The sequence below is a fragment of the Pteronotus mesoamericanus genome, unplaced genomic scaffold (assembly GCF_021234165.1).
Source record: "Pteronotus mesoamericanus isolate MK-2021 breed Mesoamerican mustached bat unplaced genomic scaffold, CSHL_Meso_final scaffold_21, whole genome shotgun sequence".
Lineage (NCBI taxonomy): Eukaryota > Metazoa > Chordata > Mammalia > Chiroptera > Mormoopidae > Pteronotus > Pteronotus mesoamericanus.
The window spans coordinates 31,932,566-31,946,597 of NW_026555310.1; the positions used below are offsets into that span (position 1 = coordinate 31,932,566).

Here is a 14,032-nt window from a genome sequence, read left to right on the forward strand (position 1 = left end):
TGATGTCCAACAAACTGAGCCACACCAGTAAGGGTGGTTATCAATTCCTTTTAAATTCAGACTTTCTTCTCCATCACTTCCTCTTAATTCTTCAGAACATTGTCATTTCTTGTCTGTTTAATTATAAGGACTTCTAAACAAATTACATCAACTCATCTCTCCTTACTGGAAGTTGATGGAGGACAAATTGGCACTGGCCCACACACCTGCATCTAGGTGGACAAGAAAGCAAAAAAATAGGACACCTAGACAGAGGAGATCCAGAATGAGTATACACAGAAGAATCAGGAACTCTTGTCTATATGAGTTTTATGGATATAGAGATAGAGTCATCAAAATCCATGCAAGGTACAAAGCATATGACAGCAGTAGCACTGGCAAGAATAAAACATTCAGTTTATACTTTACCTGATGTAGTACAGTATTACCTGAAAGGAGTCTGTGATAAGACAGTGGTGCATGTTCTAATTTCTAGAGGAACCACTAAAAAATGATGCAAAGATATATAGCGAAAAAGCCAGCAGAGGAGTGAAACTAGAATATTACATATCTTCAAGTAACTAAAAAGAAGGCAGGAAAAGATGAACAAAAGAAAGATAGAACTAATAGAAAATAGAGAGCAAAACGGTAGTGCTAAACCCAACCATATTATAATGATATTAGGTGTGAATGGACCAAATATTGCAATTAAAAGACATAAGCTGAGTACTGCACATCAATTAGAGTAGCCAAAATAAGCAATGGTGTTCATATCAAATGCTGACAAAGAAGAAAAGAAACTGGTTCTCTCATACATTGCTGGTGGGAATGTAGTCACTTTGGTGGTGTCTTCAAACTAAACATGCATTTACCATGTGTTGCAGCCATTACATTCTTGGACATTTATCCCAGAAATATAAAAAGTTATGTTCATGCAAAACCTGTACACAAATGTTCTCAGCAGTCTCATTTGCAAAACAAAATACTGTAAACAGTCCAAATGTCTTCAATGTGCCCACGGTTGAACAAACCCAGATATACCCATACAAGGGTACACACTTCTGCAATAAAAAGGAATAAAGTGCTGATACATGCAACAACCAAAACGGGCTTAAAGAATATAATTCTTAGTGGAAAAAGTTGCAGAAATGTTACATCCAAAGGTTATACTATTCTATTTATATAGTTATCAAAATGACAAAACCATACAGATGGGGAACAGATTAGCAGTTGCCAGGTGATAGGGAGAGGGGACAGGTGGGATGGGAGGGGAATGTGAATACAGAGAGGTAGCATAAAGGGATTTTTTTGTGGTGATTGACTAGTTATATATTTTGACTTTGGTATGTTAGGATTTTTGTATTTTGTATACTTTTTCAAGTTTAGTTTTTAATACTTCCATGTAAACATAAATTCATGCTTTGTCCTTAATAATAGAGGAGATTGCTGGGTAGTAGAGTATAATACTAAACTTCCCTGTTGTTTGTATCTACAAATGCACATAATCATATTTTTTTTTACATCTTTCCTTGTTTCTTCCACACTTGCTGAGTCCATAGTGGTGAGTAGGTTTCCTATTTTATTTACATAATTGTTTACACTTTTCAATGGATATAAGCTTTTAAATTTAACTTTTGGACACCCACAAATAACCATCTCCTTTGCGGACATTCAGAAACCAAAATTAACTCTCCGCTTAACAAGCTTATTTCTCTGTAATCCCTTTGCTCTTTTTACTCTGTCACATCACATAACCTTCACAGCCTCTTGTGAAAGGTGCTAGGCATTTATTTCTGTATGGTTCTTCCCTTGATGGATAGAGGGTGGAGGTGCAAGAATGTTATCCTGCAGACCTTCAGTTTATTTCTTTTGCTCTAATTTGGATATTGATTTGGATTTTTAAATCATATTCCTGTGTTTATATTTCAACAGAAAAAATATGTTCTCCAACTGTTCCAGATCCATCTTCCTGACTCTGGCCCAGAGCTGACACTGGGATTTAATGGGTTGATACAGACCTAGATCAGAAGAGGTAGTGACAGGAAAATAGTCCTCACACAAAAGTTGGTGCAAAGTCTTTCTCTCAAACTGTCTTTAGAGCAAGAGGATCTTCAGCATCTCAATGAGATGGCTTCTCTTTGCTTTATGCTGCTATTCAGAGTCTGATTCTGACTTAGTATATAGATCTTTCTTCTCTTTCAATCTTTTTCTAATTTGTTTTTCAGGTACAGTTGTCCCCATTACTCTTCCCTCCCATACTTACATCCTACCTCCCACATTCCATTCCCCCCTCCATTGTCTTGGTCCCTGAGTCTTCTATACATGTTCCTTGACCCTTCCCCTTCGTTCCCCCATTATCCCTCTTCCTCTTTCCCTCTGGTTACTGTCAGTTTGTTCTTTATTTCCATGTCTCTGGTTCTATTTTGCTCATTTGTTTATATTGCTGATTAGGTTCCACTTCTAGGTGAAATCATATGGTTTTTGTTTTTCACTGCCTGGCTTATTTCACTTGGCATAATATTTTCCAGTTCCATACATGTTCTCATGAAGGGTAGGATTTCCTTCTTTCTTTCTGCTGCGTATTATTCCACTGTGTAAATGTACCACAGTTTTTTGATCCATTCATTTACTAATGGGCACTTAGGCTGCTTACAACATTTGGCTATTGTAAATTGTGCTCCTATGGACATTACAGTGCATAGGTTCTTTTGAATTGGTGTTTCTGTATTCTGAGGGGATAATCCCCGAAGTGGGATTGCAGGGTCTAAAGGCAGTTCTGTTTTAAGTTTTGTTGAGGAAATTCCAGTTTCCACAGTGGCTGCACCAGTCTGCATTCCCATCAACAGTGCACTAGGGTTCCCTTTTCTACATAACCACGTCAGCACTTGTTATTTGCTGATTTGTTTATGATGGCCATTCTGACTGGTGTGAAGGCGTATCTCATTGTGGTTTTAATTTTCATCTCTCGGATGGCTAGTGATGCCGAGCATGCTTTCATATGTCTCTGGGCCCTCTGTATGCCCTCCTTGGAGAAGTGTCTGTTCAGGTCCTGTGCCCATTTTTTAACTGGATTGTTTGTCTTCCTGGAGTGGAGTCATTTGAGTTCTTTCTATATTTTGGAGATGAAACCCTTGTCCAAGGTGTCATTGGAAAATGTATTTTCCCATATGGTTGGTTCCCTTTCATTTTGCTGATGTTTTCTTTAGCCACACAGAAGCTTTTTAATTTGATGCAGTCCCATTTGTTTATTCTTTCCTTTATGTCCCTTGTTCTAGGGGACATGTCAGTGAAAATATTGCTGCATGGAATATCTGAAATTTTCCTTTCCATCTTATTTTCTCTCAATGGAATCTGAGTCTACTATAACTTGGAAATTTATCTAAGGTCGTGCACTTAGGACAATTATTGAGGGATTAAAACTCAGATTAGGTCTGGGGATTTATACCACTCAGAGATCCAGTCAAACTTTTCTAGCAGAAAATATAAAATGGTAAAAAGTGATGTGCAAAAAAAACTGGGATCATCAATTAATGAATTCATTATAGTGCTCATTTGATGATTGAATGAAGTCAGAAATTCTTAAAGCTTGTTTTTGGTAAGCTAGAGTGAATGTTGCTTCTGTTTGTCCCTTGTGTTTGAAATATGTGACACACAGAAACAGAATCAACTCTAGTTTTACCGTTTCTAGAAAAAAGAATTGTGATAACAAGAGTCAGAAAACATTATTCAAGACATGCACCTATTAAAAGCAGTAGTAAAACCAAAGATCACTTTTTAAATAAGGTATTTTGGGAGTACAAAACAAATAATATATAGATATTCTCCAGCAGGTCTCTATCTCACTTAGTATTCGATGATTACCCTAACCTAGTTTCACTTATTGAACTGGCATGAGAAAAAATGAACAATTATTTAAAATTGGGAAAGAGGAGGGAAAAAAACTAAAGGCTGGTGAGTAAAAAACGCCATTTCAGAGAGGAGAGATATGTACAAGACACAAAGTTTCAAAAGAACCTGATGGCTTAGGAAATGCTAAGCAGTTCAATATAGCTTGTTCCTAAAATAACTGTAAGGAACTAGCTATGAGGATAAAGAAAGAGCTGCACATGTGGAGAGCCTCATACATAGGCTATGGGTTTTGAACTTTCTAATGTAGCATACTGTTTCCTGAATTTTGTTTTCAGTCGGTGCACAGGGAGTTTTGGAAAAAATAAATGTACATATAGTTTATGATCTTCAGAAAAATTTCTATTAATTTATAGATAGTTTTGGTAGTAATTTGTGAGGTCTGTCCAGTAAGTATCTAGCCATGTAATATGGAAAAGAGACACTTATTGAAGAAGATTGTACAAGAAGCATTGTACATTGGACAATGATGCCTCAGTCCCCTTCAAAGCAGGCAGCTTGGGACCTCACACATTTCTCCCAATTGCCATCAGCTGCCCCATCATATTTTCCTGTATTTCAGTGCTGGTCTGAAATCTTTTCCCTTTCAAAGGTAATTTTAGTTTTCGGAAAAGCCAGAAGACACAAGGCACCAAATCTGGTCTGTAGAGGAGCTGAGTCTCTTGGATGATTTGATGTTTTGCCAAAAAATTGAACGAGACATTATGCATGAGTGGGTGTATTGTCATGATGAAGCTGCCAATCACCGTTGCCCATAGCTGCAGCCTTCTGAATCATCTGAGTAGTTTCTGCAGAGGAATGTTCAAGCTTATTGCAAAGTTTGATGTAGGTTCATTGCTCTACTCACTCGATCATTTTGAATGTGACAGTGACACACACGCTTTCTAACAGCGTCTATCACCCCCACTGACTAGAACAGTGAAGTTGCCATTGTTCATGCACGCACATTCTAGTTCACTCTTCTTGGCTGCCATGTTACACCGGTTTCACACAAACCATTCTCGTTATATTAACAATGGCTGGACTTTTTTCAGGCAGCCCTTGTATATTCTACATTTGAATAGAATATTTAACTATCTTTTAAAGGTAGTAAATGTAAAGAAAATCTTGGTTATATAGTTATACAGTTAGAACACTGGTATGAACATATTCATTATGTTAGTTTGCAAATAAGTATTGGAAACTTTGGTATAGCTAATAATAAATCAGTAGAGTTTTTTAGTCAAGAGAATTGCATTGTTTGGTGTGCCTGACCCTCTTCTCCCAGCTTTCTCTTTCTTTTGATACCACTCCTGTAAATATGTAAGGATGGTATGGGATTTGAAGAGTTCATTGTAAATACCCATAAATGGGTTAATGTGGTGGTGTACTGATATTTGTTTTTATGATATTGAAATTATATCAACAAATTATTCTTATATAGGCTTTAATCACTTAATAAACATGAATATCCCTCCAGGGAAATCTAACTCATTTGTAAAACAACAGCAAGTATTTTATTCACAATAGCCTCATACTGAAGTTTGTGCTATTCTTTGCCTATTTGTTGGTAGTACAGCTGATTTCAATTTTTCCAATCTACAAACAATTTTGTAATAAAATATTTGCACATAATCTCTGTATACTGGTGAGTATATTATACCTTCTTTCAATCTCTCTCTCACACACACATATACACAAATATACACACCCCTTTTGTGTATACATTACCCAAAGAATACACTGCGGGGTACCTGAAACACACTGTAGAGGAGAATATGGCAACAGATATTGCATAGACAGAGGCTTATTCCTTTCCATGCCTCTCTTTCCTCATTTCTGTGTTTTCCCATGTTGAAAACCAAAGACACAGGTATGGGCAAAAATAAGTTGATAGTTGTAATACAAATGAAAGCTACAATAATTAATAAATAAAACAAGAATAAACTTGCATACTCATGACTGCAAACCTACTTTTGCCTACCTTGTATGTTAGACCTTATACTGATTATATTGTTTCCTACATTAAACATCGTGAATTGAGAGGTAGGGAAGTCTCTGACCCTGAAAGTGAGCAACCAGCCCACAGAGAGCACCTGCCATCATTTTCTGAGATGTTGTCTGCATAGGGTAGAGCTTTGATAGAATTATGTTGAAAGAATATATGAATTTTGATATTTCATAAGTGTCATATACACTTCTGTTTTTATCTGTTTCTGTGTTTCTTTGTTTCAATTCATTTAGGTATTTTTAGTCTTTGTTATCTCTGTGTCCTCACAATATAATTTTTGGTTAGTAAATTTGAGTTCATGCAGATACTTCTGTCTTAGTATCTCAGTACTTACTGTTCACTTATCTTTTCTGAATTCTACTTGTTCTACTCTGTATATTACCTTTTTTAAGTGTTTCCTCTTACAACTGTAATTTTTACTTGCCCATATGTCGAATTAAATAACAGATGAGTAGTTTCGAACCTATTTTATACTTTTCCGCTACAAATTATGCAAATGGATATTGAATATAAATTAATTCTGTGCTTATAAACTAATTATTTTAATATGCACTATTTATTACCAAAAGCACTATCATTAATTTATATTTCCTTTATTATCTTACTGAGTGACAAGAATATAAAAGAATTCTATTTCACTGGATTTTATTCATCTATTCATTTACTCAATAAATATTTGTCAAGCACTTATACATAACATTTACAGAAGGTTCTCAAAGTGTACTTGTTGAATGAATGTGTACAATGTGCCAGGCACTGTCTTAATAGCAGAAACACAGAGGTGACTAAGATATGCAAGGTCCTTCCCCAAGGGGAGCTTTCATTCAGGGGTGTGTGTATGTGTATGTGTGTGTCTGTGTGTTTGTAGTGGAATGTGGAGAGTGATAAACAACTAAGATAACATAATGTCAGCTGGTGCTAGAGGCGAAGATCCAGTGAACGTCTCAGTAACCAAGGCCATTAGATTAATTATGAAGCCCTTGTTTTCACTTGTCATTGGACTGAGGCAAGGACCCTAAATTATCTTGTGGGGCAAGACCCCACCACCTGACCCTGATCCAGTGCTTCCCCATCATCTGCTTCTGCAAGAAAGAGATCCAAGAGCTGTCCCACTGCTGCCCCTGCACAGGTACCTCAGCCCCCTCCAGCCTCCCCTGTGGGATCCCAGGGTGCCTTCCTTCCCATCAGGAGTGGTGACAGAAGGTGCTGCCACCTTGTCAGACAGAGACAAGCTCCAACTCAGGGATGGAGACACCGAGTGCTCTGGGTGAGAGGAGGTTTGGCACCGTGGCTCCTGGGGCACAGTGTGTGATGACTCCTGGAGTCTGGTGGAGGCCGAGATGGTGTGTCAGCAGCTGGGCTGTGGCTCTGCCCTGGAAGCCCCAGAAATGGGCACATCCAGAAATGGGTGCAGGGCAGGGCAGAGTGTCTTCCCTGTGGGCCTGTGCTGAGGAGTCCTGGGGGCAGAGCTCCTGCCAGCACAGGGAGGATGCTGGAGTGAGGTGCTCTGCTGAGTGGGAGGCCCGGGACGTGTGACTATGGTTGATGGACGTATGTGTTGTAGTAGATTCACCTCCTGAGTTAACCTGCTGTTCTGTGCTCTGGCTCCAAGAAGGACTATTGCCTGATCGCCTGTGATAGAAGAGACACCCATATTTTTGGGACCTGCTCTGTGGAATTTACATGTTTTTGGCAAAATTAAGCATGTCAGTATAGGAAAGATCTAATGACCAGCTTTCTACAATCCTACAAAGTTATGGCAGCTGTAATACTCCAAAAGTTTACCAGCTACTATTTTATAAAAAATCCTTAAAACCAGGTTCAGTTTGGGTTGACAAAGCTCAGGGGAAGACCTGGGTTGGTCACATCTTGGGGTTCAGGCAGACGCACTGCATCTGAATGATGATTTCCTGATTGAGGACTCAGGAGATGACCGGAATAAGGTGGGGGGATAGGGAAGGGTTCTCCTGGGCTTATTCCCTCTCTGAAACTGCATGCACAACCCTCTTCTCTCCTCCAGCACCAATTCAGGCTCAGCCCCTGTCTCTGGCCTCTCCTCCTTACTGAGATCTTCTGTGGCACACTGGGGGCTCTTCTCTATCAGGTCCTATCACACTGGGGATTCAGCTGCACAGATAGAGAGCAGAGCACCAAGGTGGGCCGTAGGGATGCTAAATGATCGGGAGAGTAGTGGGAAGTGTATTGAGCCAGTCAGTTGTGATATCAAGGACAGTGTACAAGTATTGATCATCTTCTCATTATCTAGCAAAACTCTACCATCTCTTCAACAGACTTCAGAATTTGAAAGAATTGAGTCCTTTGTCCTGGGTTGAATGTGAAACTGCTCAATACTTTTGGCTTCCTTAAAAAAAAACTGATGAGCTCCTTTGTGAATAGTGACAGTAGAATTCACTGTGAAGTTCAAGATCAGGATCGGGAAAATAGGTCTGTCCTAAAGGGGCACAAGGCCAAGAAGAAGGCCCTGGTAGCGTGCAAGGGATTTTCCTAATGGTGAACACTGAATGCTTTGTCTCTTGGTAAAGGGAACATCTGCAGGGCAGTCTCTACTCTCATACCACATTCCCCAGCCTTATCTGCTGTCAAAGATGCTCCTGATGAAATTGTGTACCAGGAGATTGATTACCTTGTAAAACCAGAGAAAGATGACTTGTCGGACAGCGCGGGTGTACCCCATACCTACCCTCTGTTCATGAGCTGGCCATGGGTTATCTTCAGCAAGCACAGACTAAACCACTAACTCAGCCTCACACAACATTTTCTCCTTAACCCAGCAGCTAAAAGCCCTCTCTTTATAAGTCTGAAGTCTCAAGTTTCTTTCTGAACAATGACATTGGGCCTCATACTACAGGAAAAGTTTTTCTGTTTTTCTGCATTGTTTTTCTCCCTATCAGGTAACATGTCTGATGACTCAGTAACTAAGCTGCTGTATTATACAAGGGGCAAGGAGGGGAATGGAGATTCTGACTCTGCTCCAGACAGTAGGTCTTCCCTTGGGTGGTGAGGATGAAGAGGAAGAATCTCATCTGAGAAGAATTCCTCCTGTGATTAGGTTGGAAAAGATCTCTTCTCTCTAGTTCATAATTTTCCTCCATCTGTCCACTCTGTAACTACAGAACGGGAAAGATCAGACTGAGTTCTCTGTATCCACAGCTACTTCTACTCAGTTACAAACATGCAGCCAATGTATTATGGATTCGAAGGCCATTTTTTAACACATCTGAAACTGATCATCTTAAAATTTTCATATCAAGAGAAAACTTTGGGAAATATAGTTAAATCCTGAGATAGTATGATATTTGGATTATTTAGTGGATTATGTGTGTATTGAGACAAAAAATGATTTTAATAAGCCCTGAAAAACATTGGAGTGCTATACTTATCAAGTACCAGAGGCTGTTATTTATAAGGAACCTGAGAGAGAAGAATGTTCTCCTGGATCTTCTCCAAATGATAATGATGAACAGCTCTCAGAATGAACCCTGCCCAGAAGAGTTCCTGGGGATTAGATCCTGAGGTCAACTGAGTTTAGTGGGAATTAAAACCCAGACCTTCTGTCATGAGGACCTATGGGAAATCCTATCTTTGAGTGGCCTCGATCCAGGCTTCCCTCTGCCAGCTCTGTGTCTCCCACATCTTCAGAAGGTGCATGGACAGCCTGGGTTTTCTTGGTCCAAATGCCTCCTCCCTCAGTCACTGATTTGTGTATATTATATGTTACAACTCTGTACCATATGCTTGAAAATAGTACCTGAAACTCATAGCAAAATACATTTGTTTATGTTTTTTGTATAAGAACCCATGTTAGAAAAGTATTACTGACCTTGATATACTGGAATGTTTAGAAGGTATAAATAATGTCTGAGAATATTGAGATAAAATATATACCTTTGAGACAGTCATGGAATATGGTAACTATATTTATTAGCTATTAGAATCTCTGCATCAGAATGGACTTAGGGCGTCACCTTGTCAAAACATACTTTGTTATTCACTTAAGTCCTTGTCTGTTTTCAGAGCCTCCAGGACACGTCAATTCCATAGGAAACAGTTATGATGATGTTGAAGAGTTACCTGCTCCTGAAATTCCCTCTCCCCCTTACATGAGTGAGAATTATTTTATCCCAAAAGAGGGAGGTGATGTCTGGTATCCCCAAAGAGGTGAGTGGACAGCCTGGCCTCCAGTAGCCTCACTTCCTTGTGATGGAAAAGATGAGTGTGGAGTTACCAATAGTCATTTTTTCTTCACTTGGATACTTAGATAAGATTAGCTCTTCTCTATCCCAGGTATATTATAACCAGTCCACCTCCTCTGAGAGGAGAAACAACATACTGTATTCTCTGGGTTCATGTCCACCATCAATGGATGTAGACATGTCTATTCGTTGCAGAGGCTTTGTTCCAATTTTACACCACAGACTGAAATATATGTTCTGACAATACATTTGGGGTCTCATTTAGATTGTGAGAAGAAATCTGGAAAGTTTTTTAATATCGATGTAAATTAAATTTGTGAGCTACAAAAAATTTGCTTTGGGAGAACCATGTCACCAAATGTTTTAAGTTTACATGCCCACTATTAATGCAGAATATGCAGTGGCCTAAACTACAGTCATAACATCTTAGCACTGAAAGGAAACTAAAATACAATTTCCTCTCAATGTTTCAATTGGAAAAAACCTTCATTCCTTAGGACTAGGCTTTCTGTTTATATGTGAGCATGTGGTTCCTAGGCTGCAGGGGGATTTGGTTGAGCTGCTCCCTTTCAGCATCTGACAGAGGACCCAGACTGTTCTCATGAACACTTTGAGGCAGGTGTGGTCTGCTATTGAGGTGTTCAGGAGAGGTCATCTGAGATGCTCTGGAGAGGTCATCTCCTGCCTCCATTTCTTAAGAAATCGGATCACTGGTGTGGAAGTGAGCATTCACATCTCTTTTCCACTCCTTGCCATTGTTTGTCCACCTCTTTCAAACTGTCAAGATCAAGATACTAGTACACAGTCACTGAATCAGTCTAAAGTAGCTCTGTCTAGCCTTCCATACAAGCGCTGGGCCCCAATACATATTTTGTGCCTACTTTGTAGTAATCTCCTTCCACCAGAGGACTCTGTCTTGTCTTTTTCTCACCACTGAAATCTTGCTGTTTCAGGCATCTCTCTACAGTCTCCTGGTGAAGCTGTCAACATTAGCATGAAAGAAAAAGGATCCTCATCGTTGTTGAGACAAGACCCTGGGTATGATGATGTTGAGCTTAGCACCATGTAGTGCCATTCTTGGAGCAAGTAACTCTTCGAAGAATGCTACTTAATATTGTTTTTAAATAAATGACAGTGCTGACTTCTTTGTTATTGTAAAGTTTATACTTGTACCTATAATGAAAGGAAATTATTCATAGTAAATACTCTGAGCTTCATAGATGAATGCCATTCTTTTAAATGTCTAGGTATTCTCACCCCCACTGACCTTGGAAAATTGAGTCTATGAATATTCTTCTTTTCTCAAGTGAAATCTCAGTGGAAAAATCAGTGTTGTCACCTCCCCTCAGGCTGCACTCTCACCTTCCTTTAGGAACAGAGACGTTCACACCTTCCTTGAATAGCATAAAGCTCTGAAATCTGGACCTGAACTGGAAGCTTACTCTTAGGAAGATAAACTCAGAAACACACACTTGAATATTCCAATATATATCACCTCTCTCTAAAACCTAAAAGAGACGTTCAAAGTGACGACTGGTAGGTAGAGGGGTAATGGTGGCAGCTAATCTAATTTGGCTGAAATTTTTATGGAATATTAATAACAAACATCTACTACTACACAACAATATCTTTTACTCTAACTGCTTTTTCTCTTTTTTAGTTATTCACTAACATCCTAAATCTCCATCTTCTCCAACAAACTGTATCTTTTAGTGTTCATAAATCCTATTGTTTTCTATCCTTTTTTACCATTATCTCTTTCCATTCTCTTCTCTCGCTGTATTTGTATAGACACCAAACAATTCTAACCACCCCTATTGCAAGAGCTTAAGTGGCTGTATTTACTTTCAACTCTTCTCATCCCAAGCAACTGCTACAGATTTACTGGACCTGCATCAAAAGAAAAGGAGAGAAGGGAGAAGAGGGGACAGGCAAGCCAAACAATGTAATTCTCCTGCATAAAAAACACCATTGGTTTACTATCAGCTATACCAAAGTTTCCAAAATGCAGTAAGTTGCATACCAGCATAATGAATATTTCCATACCTGCATTTTAACCATATAACTATATAACCAAGTAGTAGGCTATATATTACTACCAAAAATATCTATAAAACTTTGGAAAGTGTTCTGATGTTAACAAACTATATGTATATTTATTTTCCCAAAACTCTCCATGTACTACATGAAATCAAATTTGGGAAATAGTACATTACATTAGAAAGCTCAAGAGCAATAGCTTATGAGGCTCTTCACATTTTGAACTGTATTTCTTTATCCTCATTAGCTAGCTCCCTACAGTTATTTTAGGAACAAGCAATATTGAACAGCTCAGCATTTCCTAAACCATCAGGTTCTGTTGAAACTCTGTGTTTTATACAGTTTTCTTCTCTCTAAAATGATGTTTTTCACTCTACATTCTTTATCTCTTTCTCTCTCATCACTCCCAATTTTAAATAAGTTGTCATTTTTTGCTCATGTCAGTTCAATAAGTTAAGCTGGTTTAGTGTAATAATCAAGTGCTTAATGAGATAGAGTTCTGCTGGAGAATTTTATATATTATATCCTTTGTATTCCCAAAATCATTTATTTAAAAAGTGAACAAATTTCTCACTTCAGAGAATAAATTTCACTGTTTTTACTACCACTTTTGATAGGTACATGTATTCAATGAATATTATCTGACTCTTGTTATTGCATTTCCTTTTTCCTGAAATGGTAAACCAAAAGCAGATTCTATCTGCTATGCCACATATTTCAAACACAAGGGACAAACAGAAGCAATGTTCACTCTAGCTGACCAGCAATAAGCTTTTAGAATCTCTGACTTCATTCAGTCATCAAATGAGGACTATGACAACTTCATTAATTGATGATCCTAGTTTCTTTGTACATCACTTTTCACATTTTCTCATATCCTGCTAGAAATGTTTGACAAGATGTCCCTAACTGGTAATAGCTCCCTGGACACAATCTGAGTCTTAATCCTGCAGAGTTGTCTTAATTAAACTACATTGAATGAATTTCCCAATAAAGAAGACTTAGCTTCCATTAAGAAGAAATAAGATTGAAAGAGAAGTAACACCTGTTTACTAAATCAGAATCTGATTATGAATAGGAGCATAAAGAAATAGCATGTCTTTGAGATGCTGAAGATCCTCCTATTTTCAAGAGAGTTTGAGAGATTGACTTTACATCAACCTTTGTGTGAGGACAACTTTCCTGTCACTGTCTCCTCTGAACTAGGGGTATATCAACCCCGTTAACCCCAGGGTCAGCTCTGTGCCAGAATCAGGTAGGTAGATCTGGAAAAGGTGCGGAATGTGTTTTCCATTTAGACATAAACCCAGGAATAAATGTACAACAAAAATCAATATCCAAATTAGAACAAAGGAAATAAACTGAAGATCTGCAGAATAACATTCTTTGACTTCCATCCTCTGCCAATCAAGAAAAGAATCATACACAGCCTGACTGCTGCGTGCAGAGTGACTAGATTAACAACTGAATGAGATGGCCACAGACAGTAGATTCCTGGAAGTCTCCAATAGACTGCTTAAGGTCAGACAGGGTCACCATCTGACATCATCAGAGGCAGATCCAGAAAGAAAAAACAGCTAGAGCAAATGTAAAAGACATCCAAAGGCCAGCCAGTTCAGGAGATCAAGGAGACCACACCACTGAATCTCACACGTCTCCTACCATAGAAGTTCATACCACAAAGTCAGGAAGTAAAGATAGATCAATTTAAGAAGCAGAAGCAAAAAACAAGATTCTCACAAATCATGAGAAGACAAAGAAACACCCCCCAGTCACAGAGAAAGGAGGAATCCCAAGAAAGAGAACTAAATGAAATAGAGGCAAGTAAACTATCAGATATTGAGTCCAAATCAGTGGTTCTAAGGAAGCTGAACTAGCTCAATGAGCCCAGAGAGAATTACCA

At 38.6% G+C, this 14,032-nt stretch overlaps 1 protein-coding gene across 1 annotated transcript in view; it reads left to right on the forward strand.

Moving 5' to 3' along the window:
• LOC129084645 (antigen WC1.1-like) overlaps positions 1 to 14,032 on the forward strand; it is a 155,183-nt gene that overhangs the window by 34,021 nt on the left and 107,130 nt on the right. Inside the window, 2 exon segments of the mRNA XM_054590837.1 lie at positions 9,911 to 10,054; positions 11,043 to 11,154. Of these exon segments, the coding sequence (XP_054446812.1) occupies positions 9,911 to 10,054; positions 11,043 to 11,154 (256 nt within the window).